Genomic DNA, 25608 nt, shown 5'->3' with positions numbered 1-25608 from the left:
GGCACTATCACCGTGCGAAATGGGATAGATTCAGAATTGATCTAGTAGCTCAGAACTGGGCATCCATGAGGCTCTGTGGGCCATCAGCAGCAGCAGAATTGTATTCCAGCACAATCTGTAACCACATGGCCCAGCATATTCCTCACTCTACCATTACCAACAAGCCAGGGGATCAACCATAGTTCAATGAGGAGTGTAGAAGAGCATGCCAGGAGCAGCACCAGGAGTACCTAAAAATGAGGTGCCAACCTGGTGAAGCTACAACTCAGGACTACATCCATGCTAAACAGCGGAAGCAACAGCGGAGCTAAGTGATTCCACAACCAACGGATCAGATCAAAGCTCTGCAGTCCTGCCACATCCAGTCATGAATGGTGGTGGACAATTAAACAACTAATGGGAGAAGGAGGTTCTGTGAACATCCCCATCCTCAATGATGACAGAATCCAACACGTGAGCGCAGAAGACAAGGCTGAAGTGTTTGCAGCCATCTTCAGCCAGAAGTGCCTAGTGGATGATCCATCTTGGCCTCCTCCTGATATCCCCACCATCACAAGAAGCCAGCCTTCAGCCAATTCGATTCACTCCATGTGATATCAAGAAATGGCTGAGTGCACTGGATACAGCAAAGGCTATGGGCCCTGGCAACATCCCGGCTGCAGTGCTGAAGTCTTGTGCTCCAGAACTAGCTGCGCCTCTAGCCAAGCTGTTCCAGTATAGCTACGACACTGGCATCTACCTGACAATGTGTAAAATTGCCCAGGTATGTCCTGTCCACAGAAAGCAGGACAAATCCAATCCGGCCAATTACCGCCCCATCAGCCTACTCTCAATCATCAGCAAAGTGATGGAAGGTGTCGTCGACAGTGCTGTCAAGCGGCACTTACTCACTAATAATCTGCTCACCAATGCTCAGTTTGGGTTCCGCCAGTACCACTCGGCTCCAGACCTCATTACAGCCTTGTCCCAAACATGGACAAAAGAGCTGAATTCCAGAGATGAGGTGAGAGTAACTGCCCTTGACATCAAGGCAGCATTTGACGGAGTGTGGCACCAAGGAGCCCGAGTAAAATTGAAGTCAATGGGAATCAGGGGGAAAACTCTCCAGTGGCTGGAGTCATACCTAGCACAAAAGAAGATGGTAGTGGTTGTTGGAGGCCAATCATCTCAGCCCCAAGACATTGCTGCAGGAGTTCCTCAGGGCAGTGTCCTAGGCCGAACCACCTTCAGCTGCTTCATCAATGACCTTCCCTCCATCATAAAGTCAGAAATGGGGATTTTTGCTAATGACTGCACAGTGTTACATTCCATTTGTAACCCCTCAGATAATGAAGCAGTCCATGCCCGCATGCAGCAAGACCTGGACAACATCCAGGCTTGGGCTGATAAGTGGCAGGTAACATTCGTGCCAGACAAGTGCCAGCAATGACCATCTCCAACAAGAGAGAGTCTAACCACCTCCCCTTGACATTCAACGGCATTACCATCGCCAAATCCCCCACCATCAACATCCTGGGGGTCACCATTGACCAGAAACTTAACTGGACCAGCCATATAAATACTGTGGTTATAAGAGCAGGTCAGAGGCTGGGTATTCTGCGGCGAGTGACTCACCTCCTGACTCCCCAAAGCCTTTCCACCATCGACAAGGCACAAGTCAGGAGTGTGATGGAATACTCTCCACTTGTCTGGATGAGTGCAGCTCCAACAACACTCAAGAAGCTTGACACCATCCAGGACAAAGCAGCCCGCTTGATTGACACCGCATCCACCACCCTAAACATTCACTCCCTTCACCACCGGCGCACCGTGGCTGCAGTGTGTACCATCCACAGGATGCACTGCAGCAACTCGCCAAGGCTTCTTCGACAGCACCCCCCAAACCCGCGATCTCTACCACCTAGAAGGACAAGAGCAGCAGGCATATGGGAACAACACCACCTGCACATTCCCCTCCAAGTCACACACCATCCCGACTTGGAAATATATTGCCGTTCCTTCATCATTGCTGGGTGAAAATGTTGGAACTCCCTTCCTAACAGCACTGTGGGAGAACCTTCACCACACGGACTGCAGCGGTTCAAGAAGGCGACTCACCACCACCTTCTCAAGGGCAATTAGGGATGGGCAATAAATGCTGGCCTCGCCAGCGACGCCCACATCCCATGAATGAATTAAAAAAATTAATACTCCATACAATGAGAGTAAATGGGAAGGAGCTGCTTCGTTGAAACTCCACACAATGAATGGGAGTGATCGGGAATGAGTTTGTTCCATTGGTATTCTATGTTGTGACCATGTTTGTGTTTTTACGGATCCAATGAACTTGATTGTAGTCCGTGACATCAGTGAGATATCCTGTGTTTATGTGAGTGTGAGTCCATTCATAGTATCTCAGTGTAGTAACAACTCTTACCTCTGTTTCTGTGACAAGTTCAATGTAGGCACAGAGGGGTTGGAAGGCGGCAGTGCCACACGTGTACACATGGGTCTGGTTGAAGGGCTGAAGGAGTCGAATGAAATTGGCACATTCTGTCTGAATGAAAATTCAGAAAAATAAATCATATTTGGATTGTCTTCTGAAACTTGTAAAATGAAATAGCAGGATCCCAGCTCTATACCATGAGTATCAGTGTCTAGTGTGTAACCCTGGGTTATGAACACACAAGAGGCCTTAATCCAACTGAATCTTATAATGGGTAATATTAGAATATGCTGTGGTGCATTCAGGGGAGTGTGAGTGAGTGTGGTTATTCATTCTTGGCTTCTGATCTTAGCCAGTGATGTGCTGTTCCATTGTAGTGAAGGCCAGGCCTGGCCTCACCCATAGGCACACACTCCAGAGCAGAGGTCACTGGATGGGGATCCGCAAAATAAAGGGACTTTGTGACACTCTTAATTAAACTGAGATGTAAGTTGGAGAATTTGTGTGATGTAGTCTTATTTCTCGGTTCGGGATCCCATTGAATCCTCCCTGGAACAATCCCCACGTTGCTCGGGTTTGTCCTCCTAAAGCTCTGCACCTCCATTCTGTTATTTTGGCCATCACCTCAATATTACAATATAAAATAGAGCTTGCATTTGTATAGCAACTTATTGTGCCCCAAAGCCCTTTGCAATGAACTACTTTGAAGTGTAATTGCTGTTGTTATGTAGGCAAATGTGGTAACCAATTGGCGCACAGCAGGGTTCCACAAATAGTAAATGAAATAAAAGTCCAGTTAATTTATTTTTTAGTGGTGTTGGTTAAGGGATGAATATTGGCCAGGACACTAGAAGGACTCCTTGCTCTTCTTCAAATAGTGCCATTCACCTGAACAGGCAGACGGGGCCTTGGTTTAACCTTTCACCTGAAGTCGGTGTCTTTGGCAATGCAGCACTCCCTCAATTACTGTACAGGAGGGACAGCCTGGAGTGGTACCTGAACCCACAACCTGCTGACTCAGAGAGGGGGGGTAAGAACCTTGAATGCTACCGGCCATATTCAGGAAAGGACCCCAGACATCAGCTGACGGAAATAAGTACTAGTGAAAAGCCAGAATTATAACATGGCCTGCCTGAGTTCGGCACAGACTAGGAATCAATCCCAGGACCGTTCTGTCTGCATAGCTCTGCTCTACACCAGGTGCAGTGTTATCCCACTGATCCATGGGGGAGTGGGTGATTCATGTAAAATGTACTCTTACTGTATTCGACTATCTACCTCAGGACTCTTCCCAGCCCAGATGCAGCGATCCACGTGTTCTTTTGGAGCTGGCCAATGAATCTAAGAGGGGAAAAAAATATTAAACCAGATTCATCTTGAGATCCGTTGTTTTGAGGGACTTCCATCCCTCACCATCTCACACTGTTCACTGCAGAATATGACGGGCAGCTCCTGCCCAGGACCTCTGCTAATTACTACTGGGAATTTCCTCAGGAATTTTGCCAACCAGCTGCTGTAACTTTGGCGGAAGATCAACACAAGTCCCGGATACACGGGTAAATGCGATATTCCGCTGAGGTTACGCCGACTGTTTGGGGGAGGAACTTCACTGTGGTAAATAATTAACAATAAGAGGTCATCTCTAAGAGAAATACATTGCTATCTGCGCACTATAGCTGGCATTTCACCTCTCTGGACCTTTAAACGATTCAGAGGAAGTGTCCTACTGATGATAGCGATTGTCACCAGCACCAAGAGCCATGTCCCTGAACGATTCCAGGCAGTGCCCTTTACAACTGTACAGAGTGGATTCAGCCTCTCACACCAGGCTGTGGAATCACTGAATGAGCTCAAGCACTGTAGGCTAAACCAGTGTTACTCATTAACCATGGTCCCAAACAATGTCTGGTTTGAGGGCCACTCTCAGAGGAGTGTTTGCCAAGCTGTAATTTTGGGAACATTCACCGTTGCTACACAGAAACTATTTTCTATTGAACGTAGCTTAATGTCAAACTGCTGTGTTCAGGGGTACACGCAGTATACAGTAGGGCCTGGGGTACAAAGTAGGGGTGGGTATACAGTTGGACTGGTGTACACATGGGAGATAGGAGTACACAATGGAGATTGGAGTACACAGGGAAGATTGGAGTACACAGTGGGGACTGGAATACACAGGGAAAATTGGAGAACACAGTGGGGACTGGAATACAAAGGGGAGATTGGAGAACACAGGGGAGATTGGAATACACAGGGGAGATTGGAGAACACAGGGGAGATTGGAATACACAGGGGAGATTGGAGAACACAGGGGAGATTGGAATACACAGGGGAGATTGGAGAACACAGGGGAGATTGGAATACACAGGGGAGATTGGAGAACACAGGGGAGATTGGAATACACAGGGGAGATTGGAGAACACAGGGGAGATTGGAATACACAGGGGAAATTGGAGAACACAGGGGAGATTGGAATACACAGGGGAGATTGGAGAACACAGGGGAGATTGGAATACACAGGGGAGATTGGAGAACACAGGGGAGATTGGGGAACACAGTGGGGATTGGAGAACACAGGGGAGATTGGGGAACACAGTGGGGATTGGAGAACACAGGGGAGATTGGAGAACACAAGGGAGATTGGAGAACACAAGGGAGATTGGAGTACACAGTGTTGATTGGAGTACACAGTGTTGATTGGAGTACACAGTGTTGATTGGAGTACACAGTGGGGGCTGGAGCCCTTTCTGTTGATGTACGATGGGTTAGTGTGAGGGCTACAATCCTCCTATGGGTACCATCTACTACATCCTGAACTCTTGGGAACTGAGCCACCTGGTGAAAGACCTGTGCCCTCTCCAGATGATGTCTCTGTGGAACGGGCAAAGTGATGAAGATGTTGGGCATCAATTTATGCCGTTTTTCCAGGATTTCCGTGGCTCTACTGTCGTTGCTGCGGCAGACGATTGGGAGAATCCCCCGCGGAAACTCACCCCATAGCATCTTTCGCTCGATGCATCTGTTGACAGAATACTGGCTAATCTGTCAGGTGGCCCCTACAGTGGCTTGGAAAGAACCAGTGGCAGAAAAGCTCAATAAAATGGAGACCATCACAGCTACGGGAAGAGCTGTCCCTTTGGTACAAGTTGTCTGCAGGTCAAGGAGATGGCTTAGCTCTGTGACAGGGTACCACTGTCCGGGTCTGTAAATGCAGGTCTTGGGGTGATGACGGGGGCGGGGAGGGAGCAGGAGGAGGTGCAGCAGCAGGGAAACCTGGAAATGCAGGTAACCCGGAGGTTTGCTGAATTTAATGGCAGGACCTCATTTAAATTTTTTGTCTCCGTTTCCCGGTCGGCAGCCGACCAGATTGAGAGGCTGGCTGTCAGGCAGGAAGGCCTGCGGCACTAGGTCACAGCTGGGGAGTGGGGAGGAGGGAGGGAGAGATCCAGGGTTAGGGGGAGAACGGAGGAGGGGGGCCGGAGAGGACATCACGGAAAGCCAGAGGGGAGATTAGGGGGGCATCGGATTGTGTGGATGAGGGGTCCAATCGGAGGGGAGAGGTTGCCCGATCACGGTGGGCGGGGGGGCGGTGAGGGGGTTGAGCGATGGGGGGACTGCCGATCACGGAGGGGTCTGATCGCGGTTGGGGGGATCTGATCGTGGGCGGGGGCCTGAGTGCGTGGTGTGGGTCAGCCTATCACGGGGAGGGTCGGCCAATCGAACGGGAGTCTGATCGCTGTAGGGGTCCGATTGTGGGAGTGTCCAATCGTGGGGTGAGGGGGGGGGGTCCAATCGTGGGAGCAGTGCTGTAAAGCTACTTACCTGCTGGATCCGCCCTTTCTCGCCTCCCTTCAGCTGCTGGGTTTAAGACTGTCCTAAAATTTGAGGCATGCAGCCTCATTAAAATATTTAAAATTAGGGACCCACCTCTGGAGAGCAGGTTAGTTGTCCACCTCCCAAATTGCCTCCGGTGGGTTGGAGTCAGGTTTCTCATTCTTGAATTCTTAAATCCCCCCTCCCCACTGCCTGTCCTGGGGGGTTAAAATTCCCCCTAATGCCGCAGGGGGCATTGCATCTGCCCATGGTGTCTCCTCATCAACCATTCTTCCTCACTGAAATCTTGGAGTGCGATTAGAACTGCCACAAGAATTCCCACCCTCAGCACTTTGCTGCAACTGTAAGTATGGCTACAAACACAAGAGTTCCAAAGGAAAACTATTGGCTAATAAAGTCTAGCAGTGCTAATATTTAGCTCTCCACAGCATCGTAGGTTACAGCACTGAGCAAAGTGCAGCCAAAGAGAAATGCAAGACTGCAAGTTTTAAACAACTTTTCAAAGTAATAGCCAGCTTTAAGAAGCACACTTGTGCAGACCAGGCCAGTCCAAAGTCAGTCGTATGTATTAGATGGGTGAGGACCATGTTGGGTAGAGCGGGCAAGAATGGCATGAAATTTGGCATGGCATTAATTTACATAACATTTGTAAACCTGTGCAGCTTGTGCTGGACGCCCTCCTGGACGCCAACCTTTCCTTGGTGTAAAATGTGGCATGCAGTACATCAGAAGAGCGGAACTGCCAGCTGATTCCAAGGCCCAAGCAATCTAGGAGCAAAGCTCTGCAACATTTGTGGAGCAAGGCAAACCTAGGGCTATAACTAAGACGAGAGTGGTTTATAGAGGGTGATACATTGCAGCATTTTCGGCAGAAGGTCAATAGGAGTTAATAGTCAGAAGAGCCCAGTGGTGAGGAGACAGATAGCATGTAAGAGATAGAAATGGGGGGAGGAGATGGATAGAGCATATGAGTTAGAAATGGAGGGAGGAGATTGATAGAGTGTAAGAGACAGAAAAGGAGGGAGGAAAATGGATAGAATGTAAGAGTTAGAAATGGTGGGGACAAGATAGATAGAGAGTAATAGGTAAAAATGGAGGGAAGGAGATGGATAGAGCATTAAGATTTAGAAATGGTGGGGAGGAGATAGATGGAACGTAAGAGATAGAAATGGATGGGAGGAGATGGTTAGATTATAATAGATAGAAATGGGGGTAGGAGATGGACAGAGTGTAAGAGTCAGAAAAGGAGTGAGGAGAATGGATACAGTGTAAGTGTTAGAAATGGCGGGGACGAGATAGATAGAGTGTAAGAGATAGAAACAAAGGTGAAGAGATGGATAGAGTTTAGAGAATAGAAATGGAGGAGAGGTGATGGATAGAGTGGAAGAGATGGAAAAAGAGGGGAGGAGATGGATAGAGTGCAAGAATCAGAAAAGGAGGGAGGAAAATGGATATAGTGCAAGAGTTAGAAATGGAGGAGATGAGATAGATAGAGTGTAAGAGACAGAAATGAAGGGGAGGTGATGGATAGAGCGTAAGAGATAGAAATAAAGGTGAAGAGATGGATAGAGTGTAGAGAATAGAAATGGAAGAGAGGTGATGGATAGAGTGGAAGAGATAGAAATGGAGGGGACAAGATGAGTGTAAGAGATAGAAATGGGGGATGAGATGGATAGAGTGTAAGAGATAGAAATAAAGGGAAGGAGATGGATAGAGTGTAAGAGTCAGAAATGGAGGGGGCAGATGGATAGAGGGTAATAGTTAGAAATGGAGGGGAGGAAATAGATAGAGTGTAAGAGTCATAAAAGGAGGGAGAAGAATGGTTAGAGTGTTGGAGAAAGAAATGGAGGTGACAAGATAGAGTTTACAAGAAAGAAATGGAGGGAAGGAGATGGATAGAGTGTAAGAGATAGAAATGGAGGGGAGGAGATGGATAGTGTGAGAGTTAGAAATGGAGGGGACTGATGGATAGAGGGCAAGAGTCATAAATGGAGGGAGGAGAATGGATAGAGTGTAAGAGTTAGAAAAGAGGGGAGGAAATAGAAAGAGTGTAAGAGTTAGAAATGGAGGGAGGAGATGGATAAAGTGTAAGAATCAGAAATGGAGGGAACGAGATGTATAGAGTGTACAAATCAGAATTGAAGGAGAGTCAATGGATAGAGAGTAAGAGTTAAAAATGGGGTAGCAGATGGATAGAGTGTAAAGAATAGAAATGGAGGAGAGGTGATGGGTAGAGTCGAAGAGATAGTAATGCAATGGAGGATATATATATATATATATATATAGAATGTAACAGTCGGCGGGACTTCTGGTTTTGGGTCGCCCCCGAGCACACAGGTGGGTGCCTGGGAAACTCGGAAGCCGGCGGGTTGGAGCGGGTTTCCGAACCCGAATGGGATTTGCGCGATTTTCAGAGCCCACACGCCCCCAACCGACCCGCATCTGCCTCCTAAAATCACCTCCTAAATGTCAGAAATAGAGGAAGGAGATGGATATAGTGTAAGAGTTAGAAATAAAGGCAAGGGATGGATAGACTGTAAAGATTAGAATTGGAGGGAGCAGATGGATAGAGGGTAAGAGTTAGAAATTGAGGGAGCAGAAGGATAGAGTGTTAGAGTTAGAAATGGAGGGGAGGAGATGGATAGAGTGTAAGAGTCAGAAATGGAGGGAGCAGATGGATAGAGGGTAAGAGTTAGAAATGGAGGGGAGGAGATGGATAGAGTGTAAGAGTCAGAAATGGAGGGAGCAGATGGATAGAGGGTAAGAGTTAGAAATGGAGGGGAGGAGATGGATAGAGCGTATGAGTTAGAAATGGAGGGGAGGAATTAGATAGAGTGTAAGAGTCAGAAATGGAGGGAGGAGATTGATAGAGTGTAGGAGACAGAAAAGGAGGGAGGAGAATGGATAGAATGTAAGAGTTAGAAATGGTGGGGACAAGATAGATAGAGAGTAAGAGGTAAAAATGGAGGGAAGGAGATGGATAGATTATAATAGATAGAAATGGGGGTAGGAGATGGACAGAGTGTAAGAGTCAGAAAAGGAATGAGGAGAATGGATACAGTGTAAGTGTTAGAAATGGAGGTGACGAGATAGATAGAGCGTAAGAGATAGAAATGGAGGGGAGGTGATGGAAAGAGTGTAAGAGTCAGAAATGGAGGGTGGAGAATGGATAAAGTATAAGAGATAGAAATGGAGGAGAGGTGATGGATAGAGTGTAATAATTAGAAAAGGAGGGAGGAGACTGGATAGAGTGTGAGAGTTAGAAAACGAGGGGACGAGATAGATAGAGTGAAAGAGATAGAAATGGAGGGGAGGAGAATGGATAGAGTGTAAGAGATAGAAATGGAGGAGAGGTGATGGATAGAGAGTAAGAGATAGAAATGCAGGGGAGGAGAACGGATAGAGTGTAAGAGCCAGAAATGGAGGGGTGGAGATGTAAAGAGTGTAAGAGTTAGAAATGGAGGAGATGTGATGGATAGACAGTAAGAGATAGAGATGCAGGGGGGGGTGATAGATAGAGCATAAGAGATAGAAATGGAGGTGAAGAGATGGATAGAGTATAAGAGTCAGAAATGGAGTGGAGAAGATGGATAGAGTGTAAGAGTTAGAAATGGAGGGGAGAGATGGGTAGAGTGAAAGTGATAGAAAAAGAGGACAGGAGATGGATGGAGTTTAAGGGATAGGAATAGAGGAGAGGTGATGGATAGTGTGTAAGGGTCAGAAATGGAGGTTGGAGAATGGATAGAGTGTAAGAGATAGAAATGAAGGGGAAGAGTTGTTTGCAATATAAGAGATAGAAATGGAGGGGAAGAGATGGATAAAGTGTAAGAGTTAGAAGGGAGGGGAGAAAATAGGTAGCGTGTAAGAGATTTAAATGGAGGGAAGGAAATGGATGAAGTGGAAGAGATAGAAATGGAGGGAGGAGAACGGATAGAGTGTAAGAGTCAGTAAAGGAGGAGAGGTGATGGATAGTGTGTAAGAGTTAGAAATGGAAGGGATGTGATGGATAGAGTGTAAGAGTCAGAAATGGAGGGAGGAGATGTATAGAGAGTAAGAGTTAGAAATGGAGGGAGGAGAATGGATGGAGTGTATGAGTCAGTAAAGGGGGAGAGGTGATGGATAGAGTGTAAGACATAGAAATGGATGGAAGAAGATGGATAGTGTCTAAGATTTAAAAATGGGGGAGGAGATGAATAGAGTGCAAGAGTTAGAAATTGATGGAGGAGATTGATATAGTGTAAGAGAAAGAAATGGAGGAGAGGTGATGGATTGAGTGTAATAGTCAGAAAAGGAGGGAGGAGACTGGGTAGAGTGTAAGAGTTAGAAAACGAGGGGAGGAGATAGATAGAGTGAAAGAGATAGAAATGGAGGGGAGGAGAATGGATAGAGTGTAAGAGATGGAAATGGAGGAGAGGTGATGGATAGAGAGTAAGAGATAGAATTGCAGGGGAGGAGATAGATAGAGTGTAAGTGTTACAAATGGAGGGAGGAGAACGGATAGAGTGTAAGAGCCAGAAATGGAGGGGTGGAGATGTATAGAGTGTAAGAGTTAGAAATGGAGGAGATGTGATGGATAGACAGTAAGGGATAGAGATGCAGGGGAGGTGATAGATAGAGTGTAAGAGATAGAAATGGAGGTGAAGAGATGTATAGAGTGTAAGAGTCAGAAATGGAGTGGAGAGGATGGATAGAGTGTAAGAGTTAGAAATGGAGGGGAGAGATGGGTAGAGTGAAAGTGATAGAAAAAGAGGACAGGAGATGGATGGAGTTTAAGGGATAGAAATAGAGGAGAGGTGATGGATAGTGTGTAAGAGTCAGAAATGGAGGTTGGAGAATGGATAGAGTGTAAGAGATAGAAATGAAGGGGAAGAGATGGATAAAGTGTAAGAGTTAGAAGGGAGGGGAGGAAATAGGTAGCGTGTAAGAGATTTAAATGGAGGGGAGGAAATGGATGAAGTGGAAGAGATAGAAATGGAGGGAGGAGAATGAATGGAGTGTAAGAGTCAGTAAAGGAGAAGAGGTGATGGATAGTGTGTAAGAGTTAGAAATGGAAGGGATGGGATGGATAGAATGTAAGAGTTAGAAATAGAGGGGAGGAGATGGATAGAGTGTAAGAGTTCGAAATGGAGGGATGGAGATGGAGTGAGTGTAAGCGTTAGGAATAGTGTGAGGGGATGGATAGAGTGTAAGAGTCAGAAATGGAGGGAGGAGATGTATAGAGAGTAAGAGTTAGAAATGGAGGGAGGAGAATGGATGGAGTGTATGAGTCAGTAAAGGGGGAGAGGTGATGGATTGTGTGTAAGAGTTAGAAATGAAAGGGAGTAGACCGATATAGGGTAATAGTTAGAAATGGAGAAGAGGGGATGGATAGAGTGTAAGAGGTAGAAATCGAGGGTAGGAGATGGATAGTGTGTAAGAGTTAGAAATAGAGTGAAGGGATGGATAGAGTTTAAGAGATAGAAATGGAGGGGTGGAGATCAACAGAGCATAAGAGATAGAAATGGAGTGAGGAGATGGATAGAGGGTAAGGGTTAGAAATGGAGGGAAGGGGATGGATAGAGTGTAAGAGTTAGAAATGGAGGGAAGGGGATGGATAGAGTGTAAGACATAGAAATGGATGGAAGAAGATGGATAGTGTCTAAGATTTAAAAATGGGGGAGGAGATGAATAGAGTGCAAGAGTTAGAAATTGATGGAGGAGATTGATATAGTGTAAGAGATAGAAATGGAGGAGAGGTGATGGATAGACAGTAAGGGATAGAGATGCAGGGGAGGTGATAGATAGAGTGTAAGAGATAGAAATGGAGGTGAAGAGAGGGATAGAGTGTAAGAGTTAGAAATGTTGGGAGCAGAATGGATAGAGTGTTAGAGTTAGAATTGGAGGGGATGAGATGGATAGAGTGTAAGAGTTAGAAATAGAGGAGAGGGTTAGCGTGTAAGAGTTAGAAATGGAGGAGAAGCGATGGTTAGAGTGTAAAAGTTAGAATTGGAAAGAGGAGAATAGATCTCGTGTAAGAGATAGAAATGGAAGGGAGTAAATAGATAGAGGGTAATAGTTAGAAAAGGAGGGGAGGGGATGGATAGAGTATAAGAGATAGAAATGGAGTGAGGGGATGGATGGAGTATAATAGATTGAAATGGAACGAGGAGATGGATAGAGTGTAAGAGATAGAAAAGAGGGGAGGAGATGGATAGAGTGTAAAAGTTAGAAATAGAGTGAGGTGATGGATAGAGTGTAAGAGATAGAAATGGAGGGAGGCGATAGATTGAGTGTAAGAATCAGAAATGGAAGGAAGCAGGTAGGTAGAGGGTAAAATTTAGAAATGGAGAGGAGGAAATGGATAGAGTGTAAGAGTTAGTAATGGAGGGGCAGAGATGGATAGAGCGTAAGAGTTAGAAATGGAGAGAGGAGAATGGATAGAGTGTGAGTCATAAAAATGGAGGGAAGGGGATGGATAGAATGCAAGAGTTAGAATTGAAGGGGAGGAAGTGGATAGAATGTAAGAGTCAGGAATGGAGGGAGGAGAATGGATAGAATGTAATCGTCAGTAAAGGAGGAAAGGTGATGGATAGTGTGTAAGAGATAGAAATGGAGGGGAGGAGATGGATAGAGTGTAATAGTTAGAAATGGAACAGAGGAGAGGGATAGAGTGTAAGAGTTAGAAATGGAGGGGAGGAGACAGATAGAGTGTAATAGTTAGAAATGGAAGGAAGGAGATGGATAGAGTGTAAGTGTTACAAGGGAGGGGAGGAAATAGATAGAGTGTAACAGTTATAAATGGAGGGAAGAAATGGATAAAGTGTAAGAGATAGAAATGGAGGTGAAGAGATGGATAGAGTGTAGGAGTTAGAAATGGAGGAGAGGTGACAGATAGAGAGTAAGAGATAGAAATGGTGGGAGGAGATGGATAGACTGTAAGAGACAGAAATGGAAAGGAGTAGATAGAGGGTAAGAGTTAGAAATAGAGTGAGGGGATGGATAGAGAGTAAGAGATAGAAATGGAGGGAGGAAATGCAGAGATTGTAACATTTAGAAATGGAGGGGAGGAGATGGATAGAGTGTAATAGTTAGAAATGAAAGGGAGGAGATGGATAGAGTGTAAGAGTGAAAAATGTGGGAGGAAATGGATAGAATGTAAGAGATAGAAATGGAGGTAAAGAGATGGATAGCGTGTAAGAGATAGAAGGGAGGAGAGGAAATAGATAGAGTGTAACAGTTATAAATGGAGGGGAGGAAATGGATAAAGTGGAAGAGTTAGAAATAGAGGGGAGGAGACGGATAGAGTGTAAGAGTTAGAAATGAAGGGAGGCGATGGACTGAGTGTAAGAGTTAGAAATGGAGGGAGGAGAATGGATAGAGTGTAAGAGATAGAAATGGAGGGAGGAGATGGATAGAGTGTAAGAGTCAGAAATGGAGGGACGTGATGGATTGAGTGTTACAGTTAGAAAGGAGGGGAGGAAATAGATAGAGTGCAACAGTTATAAATGGAGGGGACGACATGGATAAAGTGGAAGAGATAGAAATGGAGGCGAGGAGATGGATAGAGTGTAGGAGTTAGAAATGGAGGGAGGTCATGGATTGGGTGTTATAGTTAGAAATGGAGGGGGGAGATGGATTGAGTGTAGGAGTTAGAAATGGAGGGAGGTGATGGATTGAGTGTAAGAGTTATAAATGGAGGAGATGTGATGGATAGATAGTAAGGGATAGAAATGCAGGGGAGGAGATAGAGTGTAAGAGATAGAAATGGTGGTGGAAAGATGGATAGAATGTAAGAGATAGAAATGGAGGGAGGAGAATGAATAGAGTGGAAGAGTTAGAAATGGAGGGGAGGAGACGGATAGAGTGTAAGAGATAGAAATGGAGGGGAGAAGATGAATAGAGCGTAAGTGTTACAAGGGAGGGGAGGAAATAGATAGAGTGTAACAGTTATAAATGGAGGGAAGGAAATGGATAAAGTATAAGAGATAGAAATGGAGGCAAAGAGATGGATAGAGTGCAAGAGTTAGAAATGGAGGGGAGGAGATGGATAGAGTGCAAGAGTTAGAAATGGAGGGGAGGAGATGGATAGAGTGTGAGAGTTAGAAATGGAGGGGAGGAGATGGATAGAGTGTAAGAGTTAGAAATGGAGGGAAGGAGATGGATAGAGTGTAAGAGTTAGAAATGGAGGGAAGGAAATGGATAAAGTGTAAGAGATAGAAATGGAGGCGAAGAGATGGATAGAGTGCAAGAGTTAGAAATGGAGGGGAGGTAATGGATGAAGTGGAAGTGATAGAAATGGAGGTAAAGAGATGGATAGCGTGTAAGAGATAGAAGGGAGGAGAGGAAATAGATAGAGTGTAACAGTTAGAAATGGAGGGGAGGAGACGGATAGAGTGTAAGAGTTAGAAATGGAGGGGAGGAGATGGATAGAGTGTAAGAGTTAGAAATGGAGGGGAAGAACGGATAGAGTGTAAGAGTTAGAAATGGAGGGAGGCGATGGATTGAGTGTAAGAGTTAGAAATGGAGGGAGGAGAATGGATAGAGTGTAAGAGATAGAAATGGAGGTAAAGAGATGGATAGAGTGTAAGAGATATAAGGGAGGGGTGGAGATGGATTGGGTGTTATAGTTAGAAATGGAGGGGAGGAGATGGATTGAGTGTAAGAGTTAGAAATGGAGGGGAGGAGATGGATTGAGTGTAAGAGTTAGAAATGGAGGGGAGGAGACGGATAGAGTGTAAGAGTTAGAAATGGAGGGGAGGAGATGGATTGAGTGTAAGAGTTAGAAATGGAGGGGAGGAGACGGATAGAGTGTAAGAGTTAAAAATGGAGGGGAGGAGATGGATTGAGTGTAAGAGTTAGAAATGGAGGGGAGGAACGGATAGAGTGTAAGAGTTAGAAATGGAGGGAGGCGATGGATTGAGTGTAAGAGTTAGAAATGGAGGGAGGAGAATGGATAGAGTGTAAGAGATAGAAATGGAGGGAGCCGATGGATAGAGTGTAAGAGATAGAAATGGAGGGAGGAGATGGATTGATTGTTGCAGTTAGAAAGGAGGGGAGGAAATAGATAGAGTGCAACAGTTATAAATGGTGTGAGGGGATAGCCCTTGTCGCTCAGTAGCCAGCCTTTGACTTGCCGAGTCGGATGAAAGATAGCTGGCACGTTGGACTGCCGCATGACAAAGGGGTCGTGATTACTCCCAGGGTAGCGGGCATCGACCTCCAAGATGCGATGTGTGTGGTCGCACACTAACTGCACGTTGAGGGAGTGGAAACCCTTTCCATTGACAAAGACGGCTGAGTTGATGTGCGGGGCATGCAGGGCAACGTATGTGCAGTCAATGGCACCCTGCACCATGGGGAAGCCAGCAATGCGGGCGAACCCCCGCGCTCGCTCGTTCTGATTGTCTCTGTTGAGAGGGAAGGTGATGAACCTATTCCTCATCTGGTACAGTGTGTCTGTGACCTCCCTTATGCAGCAGTGCACTGCATACTGCGAGATGTTGCACATGTCGCCAGAAGAGGCCTGAAATGCTCCTGAGCTGTAGAAATTCAGCGCCACGGTGACCTTCACAGCCACAGGCAATGCTGTCCTCGCCCTGCTCTGAGGCTGCAGTTGTGGCCGCACCAGTTGGCAGATCTCGGTCACGGCTTCCTTGGTGAACCTCAGGGCTCGGATGCAATCCTCCTTGAGGTAAGAGAATTGATCCCGGAAGGCCCTCATTGGGTAGGGCCTCCTGCTCAGTGCCCTGCGCCTCCTCGTCCTCCCTCTCCTCGCAGCTTGACCTGCTGGGCGTGGCCTCTCTGCATGCTCCCAATCATGCTCAATGCCCATTGGGAGCCCTACCAGACCGCCCATGGTTGGCAGGGTTGTAACTTTCCGAGCCGTAAGGCAGTACCTGCCAAACCACTCTCAAAAGTAGTCCAAGGAACTCTCAGTAAGAATAGGGAGCTTCAAAAAACACTTCCTATTCCTCCTGCAACCAGAAGCAATAATCCAGCAACCAACCTGCAACACCTGCATGACCCTTTAAATAGCGCTGGTGGGGGGGTCTTTCAGGCACTGTAAGAAACGTTTAGATGGTCGAGGTTGAGACTGTGCGTCGAGTTGAGCGTTAAGGTAGAAAATGGTGTCTATCACTTTAAATCAGCGTTGCACACTGATTGCAGCCATTTTCTCCCTGCTTTACATGCTTCCAGTGGCTGGTATTAGCACCTGCGCTAACTCCTATACCAAGATGGCATCTGGCACACGTCACGCAGGAAACGTGTGTGCACATCCAAGACGCCATCTTGGATGTTGGTGAGGCCGTGTAGCGCCGAAACAACGGGCACTACACGACCCAATATAGAGCCCGATGGAAGGAGAATGGATAGAGTGTAAGGGTTAGAAATGGAGGAGAGGCGATAGAGAGAAAGAGTTAGAAATTGAAGGAAGGAGATGGTTACAGTGTAAGTGTTAGAAATGGAGGAGAAATGATGGATAGAGAGTAAGATTTAAAAATGGGGTAGGAGATGAATAGAGTTTAAGAGATAGAAGTGGAAGGGAGTAGACAGATAAAGGGTAAAACTTAGGAATGGGGCAGAGGAGATGGATAGAGTGTAAGAGATAGAAATGGAGGGTAGGAGATGGATAGAGTGTAAGAGTCAGAAATGGAGGGAGGAGATGGATGACTGTAAGAGATAGAAATGGAGGGAAGGAGATGGATAGAGAGTAAGGGATAGAAATGGAGGGGAGGAGATGGATAGAGTGTAAGAGTCAGAAGTGGAGGGGTGGAAATGAACAGAGCATAAGAGATAGTAATGGAGGTAAGGAGACGGAAAGAGGGTAAGAGTTAGAAATGGATGGGGGTGATGGATAGAGGGTAAGAGTTAGAAATGGAGGGAAGGAAATGGATAGAGTGTAAGATAGAAATGAAGTGGAGGAAATGGATAGATTGTAAGAGATAGAAATGGAGTGGAGAAGATGGATAGAGTGTAAGGGATAGAAATGGAGGGGAGGAGATGGATAGAGTGCAAGAGTGGGGGCGAGGGATCAACTAAGGGAAGATGTGATTAATTAAAGAAAGAAGACCAGGCAAGAGAGCAAGGTAGCAATAAGGGAAATGATAATCAGAGAGTGGCAGGAAGGGACAGAGCATGCAAACCTAAGAGCGCGCCAGCAGATAAGGCTACAGGTTTTCAAAAATAGTAAAAAGACAGCACTAAAGGCTTTGTATCTGAATACGTGTGGCATTCGTAACAAAGTGGATGAATTGACAGCTCAAATAGAAAAAATATGTACGATCTGATAGCCATTACAGAGACATGGCTGCAAGATGACAAAGGCTGGAACCTGAATATTCAAGGGTACTTGACATTTCGGAAGGACAGGAAGCTAGGAAAAGGTGGAGGGGTAGCTCTGTTAATTAAGGATGGCATGAGTATAATAGAGAGAAATGACCTTAGTTCTAAAGAGGAAGATGTAGAATCAGTTTGGGTAGAGATAAGAAATAGTAAAGGCAAGAAGTCACTTGTGGGAGTAGTTTATAGGCCCCCTAACAGTAACACATTGTAGGACAGGGTATACATGAAGGAATAATGGGGGCTTGTGAGAAAGGAACAGCAATAATCATGGATGATTTTAATCTACATATAGATTGGAAGTCTCTGATTGGCAAAGGTAGCCTGGAAGATGAGTTCATAGAGTGCTTTCAGGACAGTTTCTTAGAGCAGCACGTTCTAGAGCCAACCAGAGAGCAGGATATTCTAGATCTGGTAATGTGTAATGAGGCAGGATTAATTAATGACCTCATTGTAAAGGAGCCTCTCGGTAGCAGTGATCACAATATGATTGAATTTCGCATTCAGTTTGAAGGAGAGAAGAGTCAGTCTAAGATTAGTGTTTTAAACTTAAATAAGGGCAATTACGAGGGCATGAAGACAGAACTGGCTAAAGTGAACTGGGAACTTAGGTTAAGGGATAGGTCAGTAGAGATGCAGTGGCAGTCATTTAATGAGATATTTCATAACACTCAGCAAAGATACATTCCAGTGAGAAAGAAAGTCTCTAGGGGAAGGACATACCACCCGTGGCTAACCAAGGAAGTTAAAGATAGTATCAAATTGAAAGAAAAAGCATACAACTCCACGAAGATTAGTGGCAGGTCAGAAGATTGGACAGAATATAAAAAACAGCAAAGAATGACTAAAGGATTAATAGGGAGGGAGAAATTAGAGTACGAGAGAAAGCTAGCTAGAAATATAAAAACAGAGAGTAAAAGTTTCTACAGGTATTTAAAAAGGAAAAGAGTAAGTAAAGTGAGCGTTGGTCCTCCAGAGAGAGTCTGGGGAATTAATAATGGAGAATAAGGAAATGGCGGATGAATTGAACAGATATTTTGCGTCTGTCTTCACTGTAGAGGATACAAATAACATGCCAGAAATAATTGTGAATCAAGAGATGAAAGGGAGGAAGGAACTTAAAATATTTACAATCACCAGGGAAAGAGTTCTGAAAAAAATATTAGAACTAAAAGCTGACAAGTCCCCAGGTCCTGATGGACTTCATCCTAGGGTCTTAAAAGAAGTGGCTGCAGAGATAGTAGGTGCATTGGTATTAATTTCCCAAAATTCCCTAGATTCTGGAAGAGTCCCATCAGATTGGAAAATAGCGAATGTAACTCCTCTATTCAAGAAAGGAGGGAGACAGAAAGCAGGAAACTACAGGCCAGTTAGCTTAACATCTGTCATAGGGAAAATGCTAGAATCTATTATTAAGGAGGTTATAGCAGGGCACTTAGAAAATCTCCATGCAAACATGGCTTTGTGAAAGGGAAATCATGTTTGACTAATTTATTAGAGTTCTTTGAGGAAGTAACATGTAACGTGGATAAAGGGGATCCTGTGGATGTGGTGTACTTGGATTTCCAGAAGGCTTTTGATAAGGTGCCACATCAGAGGCTACTTCACAAAATAAGAGCTGACGGTGTAGGGGGTAACATATTAGCATGAATAAAGGATTGGTTAGCTAACAGGAAACAGAGAGTAGGCATATGTGGGTCATTTTCAGGTTGGCAAGATGTAATGAGTGGAGTGCCACAGGGATCAGTGCTTGGGCCTCAACTATTTACAATCTATATGAATGACTTGGATGAAGGGACCGAATGTATGGTTGCTAAATTTGCTGATGACACAAAGGTAGGTAGGAAAGTAAATTGTGAAGAGGACATAAGGAGTCTGCAAAGGGATATAGATAGGTTAAGTGAGTGGGCAAAATTTTGGCAGATGGAGTATAATGTGGGAAAATGTGAACTTATCCACTTTGGCAGGAGGAATAGAAAAGCAGTATATTATTTAAATAGAGAGAGATTGCAGAACTCTGAGGTACAGAGGGATCTGGGTGTCCGAGTACATGAATCACAAAAAGTTAGTATGCGGGTACAGCAAGTGATTAGGAAGGCAAATTGAATGTTGTCATTTATTGCAAGAGGAATGGAATATAAAAGTAGAGATGTTTTGTTACAGTTGTACAGGACATTGGTGAGACCACATCTAGAATACTGTGTGCAGTTTAGGTCTCCTTATTTAAGAAAGGACATAATTGCTTTGGAGGTGGTTCAGAGAAGGTTCACTCGACTGATTCCTGGGATGAGGGGGTTATCTTATGAGGAAAGGTTAGACAAGTTAGGCATGTATACACTGGAGTTTAGAAGAATGAGAGGTGATCTTATTGAAACATATAAGATCCTGAGGGGACTAGAAGGGGTAGATTCCACTTATAAGGATGATTCCACTTGTGGGAGAGACTAGAACGAGGGGCCACAGTTTAAAAATAAGGGGTCTCCCATTTAAGACGGAGATGAGGAGAAATTTTTTCTCTCAGAGGGTCGAGAGTCTGTGGAACTCCCTTCCCCAGAGAGTGGTGGAGGCAGGGTCATTGAATATTTTTAAGGCTGAGTTAGATAGATTCCTGATTAACAAGGGAGTCAAAGGTTATAGTAGGTAGACGGAAAAGTAGGGTTTAGGTCGCAATCAGATCAGTCATGATCTCATTAAATGGCAGAGCAGGCTTGAGGGGCCGAATAGCCTACTCCTGCTCTTAATTCGTATGTTCGTAGGAGAAGGGAGGGGAGTAGGAGAATGGAGGAGTGTATAAGAGATAGAAATGGAGGGGAGGTGATGGGAAGAGCGTAAGAGATAGAAATAGTGGGGAGAAGATGGATGGAGAGTAAGAGTCAGAAATGGAGGAGAGGTGATAGATAGAGAGTAAGAGGTAGAAATGGAGTGGAGGAGATGGATAGGGTGTAAGAGTTAGGAATGGAGGGAGGAGAATAGGTAGAGTGTAAGAGTCAGAAATGGAGGGGTAGAGATGAACAGAGCATAAGAGATAGGAATGGAAGGGAGGAGATGGATAGAGTGCAAGGGTTAGAAATGGATGGGGGAGATGGATAGAGTGTAAGAGTTAGAAATGGAGTGGAGAAAGTGGACAGAATGTAAGAGTTAGAAATGGAGGTGAGGCAATGGATAGAGTGTAAGAGTTGGAAATGGAAGGGTGTAGATAGATAGATGGTAAGAGTTAGAAATAGAGTGTGGGGATGGATAGAGTGCAAGAGATAGAATGGAGGGAGGCGATAGATATATTGTAACAATTAGAAATGGAGGGAAGGAGATGGATAGAGTGTAAGAGTCAGAAATGCAGGGCTGGAGATGAACAGAGCATAAGAGATAGAAAAGGGGGGAGGAGATGTAAAGAGTGTAATATTTAGAAATGGATGCGTGGAGATTGATAGAATGTAAGTGTCAGAAATAGAGGGGTGGAAATGAACATAGCATAAGAGATAGAAATGGGGGGAGATGGATAGAGGGTAATAGGTAGAAATGTAGGGGAGGATATAAATAGAGTGTAAGATTTAAAAATGGGGAGGAGATGGATAGAGTGTAAAAGTTAGAAATAAAGTGAGGAGATGGATAGAGCGTAAGAGTTAGAAATGGAGGGGAGGATATAAATAGAGTGTAACAGTTTGAAATGGAGGGTAGGGGATGGATAGTGTAAGAGATAGAAATGAAGGGGAGGAGATGGATAGAGTGAAAGAGTTAGGAATGGAGGGAGGAGATGGATAGATTGTAAGAGTCAGAAATGAAGGGGAGGAAATAGATTGGGCATAAGTGATAGAAATGGAGGGAAGCAGATGGATAGAGTATAAGATTTAACAATGGAGGAGGAGATAGATAGAATGAAAGAGATAGAAATGGAAGGAGGTGATGGATTGAGTGTAAGATAGAAATGAAGTGGAGGAAATGGATATATCGTAAGAGATAGAAATGGAGTGGAGAAGATGGATAGAGTGTAAGAGCTAGAAATGGAGGGAGGAGATGGATAGAGTGTAAGAGTCAAAAATGGAGGGGGGAGATGGATAGAATGTGAGGGATAGAAATGGGTGAGGGCATGGATAGAGTGTAAGTGATAGAAATGAGGGTTGGGATGATGAGAGTATAAGAGTTAGAAATGAAGAGGAGGAGATGGATAGAGTGTAAGAGTCAGGCGATGTGCACTTGTTTGGTTGTCTCACAGGCCACACTAAGTTGTAAATGTTTAATTAATATTATAACTGACCTTTTGAGTATTTTGACTGATGTTGTCCAGATGCAGCATGAAGACATGATCCTTGGCACCAACCAGTAGCCACCCTCGTTCCTGGTCGACCAGGAGCGAGTGGTAGTGAGAACTCAGTGCTGCGTCGAGTAGGACCATCGAGCTGTTGGAATGAAGCAGCTCTGAAAACATGAAAAGTGTCATGAGGAACAGGAAAACCTGCGAATCCATTCAGATAATGAGCGCGCACACGGTCAGTGTGAGGACCCACTGAGCATGATGCATTACACCAGAGCAACTTGGGCATCTCCGAATCTTCACACACGGCAGCACTCAAACAAAAACCGAATGAAACTTCCATAAGGTACTGCAACTAGCCCAATCATACAACAAAACTACTAAGATATCGAAGACAAAACAGACTATTTTGTCTTTGTACAAGACCTTGGTCAGGCCCCAGTCAGAACAATGAGGCCAAATTTCAGATGGCTGAGTGGGTGCATTGGGGACAGGGGAGGCCCCTAATATGGTGGAATCCCGGAGCGGGTGCGGAGCCCGGCTCCAACCCACTGACTTCCGGTTTTCCCAATGACACATTCGGGTGCGTGCGCAGCTCCCGAATGTGGGACTCCCACCGGCAATTAAAGCCGGTGGGATGCTGCTTTAGATAGTTAGTCAGATAGTTGAGGTACTTGACAGACCTTATCGAGTGGAGATTTTGGCAGGGGTGCAATTTTGAAGGATCCTCAGCGTGTTTCCCTTGTTGTGGGAAACACTCCCTGTTGGAGCAGACGTGTTTCAGCCAGCAGCCAGTGGGAGATGCAAAGGATTATTTGACAGTTGGGGGAAAACCTCATTTATTGCAGCAGGGCACTCTGTCACTTCAGACAAAGTTTTGGCTGCAACACCCTTGTCTTTCCACTCAAAATTCTCAATTTATACCCTAAACTCTGCCGTGTAAACACATTTACCTATTTTGCGGACCCCCTCAAACTCTCACCGTCAGGATGGGGGGGCGCCATGGCTGCATTCACCACTTCATCCGAGGACGAGCAACATCGCCAGCCTCGCCAGGCACGGCGTCCACCTCCGCCACCTGGAGCTCCACAACACAGTGCTGCACCACAGGCACCCGCACAACAGCACGAGGGCAACAGCAGAGAGAACAACGTCACAGGAGGCACTACCCTCGCCACAGTGTCTACAGACTGAGGCTCAGCTTCCTGGACCTCTCTGAGGAGCAGTGCAAACGGAGGCTCAGAGTCAGTCGCCAGGTAGTCGCAGACATCTGCAGCCTCCTTCATGCCGAGCTTTTCCCGGCTGGCTCAAGCAGCAGCTTCTTACCTGTCGTTATCAAAGTCACCACTGCCCTCAACTTCTTCACCTCTGGATCATTCCAGGGTGCCACCAGGGACATCGCCGGGGTCTCTCAGTCGTCTGCACACAAGTGCATAAGGCAGGTCACCGACGGCTTGTTTCGCAGGGCCTCGCACTACGCCAAATTCTCCATGGACGACCTCAGCCAGACGGAGAGGGCAGTGGGATTCCACGCTGTGGCTGGCTTCCCACGGGTGCAGGGTGTAATTGATTGCACCCATATAGCAATACGAGCACCTCCACACTAGACAGCACTGATCATCAACAGGAAGGGCTATCACTCCATCAACACTCAGCTCATCTGTGACCACCGCAAGAGATTCCTTCACGTGTGCGCCAGATACCCTGGCAGCTGCCACGATTCCTTCATCCTCCGGGAGTCCAACATCCCGCTCCTCTTCCACGCACCGAACACCCACAAGGGCTGGCTCCTCGGGGACAAGGGATACCCCCTGCACACGTGGCTCATGACAGCTCTGAGGAACCCCAACACCGAGCAACAGTGTCGATGTATTCAGCCACATCGCCACCAGGTCCACAATTGAGCAGGCTATAGGGCTGCTCAAGATGCACTTCAGGTGCTTTGATTGTTCTGGGGGAGCGCATCAATACGCACCAGACAGAGTGGGACGCATTATACTCGTGTGTTGTGCCCTGCATAACATGGCACAACAGAGAGGGGTGCCACTGGAGGAGGCCTCATCCAATCTGCCACCTATATTGAGGAGGAGGAGAAGGCGGAGGAGTTGGACGAGGATGAGGAGGAGGAGAAAGAGGCAGAGGAGGAGGAGGAGCAGCCCAGGGGCAGAACAGCGGCTCACCTGGCTGCTCATGAGGCCAGGGAGTCACTGATATGTGATCGGTTCTCCTAACATCAAACAGTGTGAAGAGTCCAGTCCTCACCACCTTGTCAGAGCAGCGCCCACACCAGCCCCCTCCCCCACTCCCTGCACAAATAGGTCATGCAACTACACATACACCCATTGTAGACTGACCCAATGGGTGGCATCAAGTGTGGGTGTTCATGGTGAACCTCATTGAAAGGGCCTTATTACACAAGCCAGTTAAGAATGGCCAAGACGTGGCAGTAGTGGTGACAATAATATTTAATGTGCCATTAACAAAAATCAGATGTAAATAAAAAACATGACAAACCATCAAATACCCTTGTGCATCCCCTTTGTGCTTACCTTAGTTACCCAGATAGTCTGAAAGAGCTGGGTCTCTATACTCTAGAGAAGGGTAGACTTAGGGGTGATTTGATCGAGGTTGCTGAACAGATTAGATTGTGTTTGTGTTGACAAATTGTTTCGAACAATTAGGTTAGGGAGGTTATCTGTATTTTCACCTCTTCCAGGGGATTACAGGGCTCTGGGAGGGGTATGGAGTGTAGATACTGTGAGAGACACTGACATTTCTCACACTGTATAAATTGAATAGAGGCCTCTGGGAGTGTCAGAATATTCAGATGAGGGCCCTGGGAATGTGTTAGTATTGGGAGGAGGCTCTGGGAGTGTGTTAGTATTGGGAGGAGGCCCTGGGAGTGTGTTAGTATTGGGAGGAGGCCCTGGGAGTGTGTTAGTATTGGGAGGAGGCCCTGGGAGTGTGTTAGTATTGGGAGGAGGCTCTGGGAGTGTGTTAGTATTGGGAGGAGGCCCTGGGAGTGTGTTAGTATTGGGAGGAGGCCCTGGGAGTGTGTTAGTATTGGGAGGAGGCCCTGGGAGTGTGTTAGTATTGAGATGAGGGCCCTGGGAGTGTGTTAGTATTGGGAGGAGGCTCTGGGAGTGTGTTAGTATTGGGAGCAGGTCCCTGGGAGTGTGTTAGTATTGAGATGAGGGCCCTGGGAGTGTGTTAGTATTGGGAGGAGGCTCTGGGAGTGTGTTAGTATTGGGAGGAGGCTCTGGGAGTGTGTTAGTATTGGGAGCAGGTCCCTGGGAGTGTGTTAGTATTGAGATGAGGGCCCTGGGAGTGTGTTAGTATTGGGAGCAGGTCCCTGGGAGTGTGTTAGTATTGGGAGGAGGGCCCTGGGAGTGTGTTAGTATTGGGAGCAGGTCCCTGGGAGTGTGTTAGTATTGAGATGAGGGCCCTGGGAGTGTGTTAGTATTGGGAGGAGGCCCTGGGAGTGTGTTAGTATTGGGAGGAGGCCCTGGGAGTGTGTTAGTATTGGGAGCAGGTCCCTGGGAGTGTATTAGTATTGAGATGAGGGCCCTGGGAATGTGTTAGTATTGGGAGGAGGCCCTGGGAGTGTGTTAGTATTGGGAGCAGGTCCCTGGGAGTGTGTTAGTATTGGGAGCAGGTCCCTGGGAGTGTGTTAGTATTGGGAGGAGGCCCTGGGAGTGTGTTAGTATTGGGAGCAGGTCCCTGGGAGTGTGTTAGTATTGGGAGGAGGGTCCTGGGAGTGTGTTAGTATTGAGAGGAGGCCCTG

General features: G+C 46.1%; 1 protein-coding gene across 1 annotated transcript in view; it reads right to left on the bottom strand.

Moving 5' to 3' along the window:
- LOC137333941 (semaphorin-3D-like) overlaps window positions 1-23223 on the bottom strand; it is a 110689-nt gene extending 87466 nt beyond the window's left edge. The window contains exons 1-4 of the mRNA XM_067998294.1: window positions 23151-23223; window positions 21828-21988; window positions 3704-3766; window positions 2417-2536 (exon numbers count right to left, since the gene is read on the bottom strand). Coding sequence (XP_067854395.1) covers window positions 2417-2536; window positions 3704-3766; window positions 21828-21988; window positions 23151-23223 — 417 coding nt within the window. The remainder of the gene's footprint in view (window positions 1-2416; window positions 2537-3703; window positions 3767-21827; window positions 21989-23150) is intronic.
- Between the last annotated feature and the right edge of the window lie 2385 nt (window positions 23224-25608).

Source organism: Heptranchias perlo, chromosome 17 (assembly GCF_035084215.1).
Source record: "Heptranchias perlo isolate sHepPer1 chromosome 17, sHepPer1.hap1, whole genome shotgun sequence".
Taxonomy (NCBI): domain Eukaryota; kingdom Metazoa; phylum Chordata; class Chondrichthyes; order Hexanchiformes; family Hexanchidae; genus Heptranchias; species Heptranchias perlo.
This window is presented reverse-complemented; position numbering and strand designations above follow the sequence as displayed.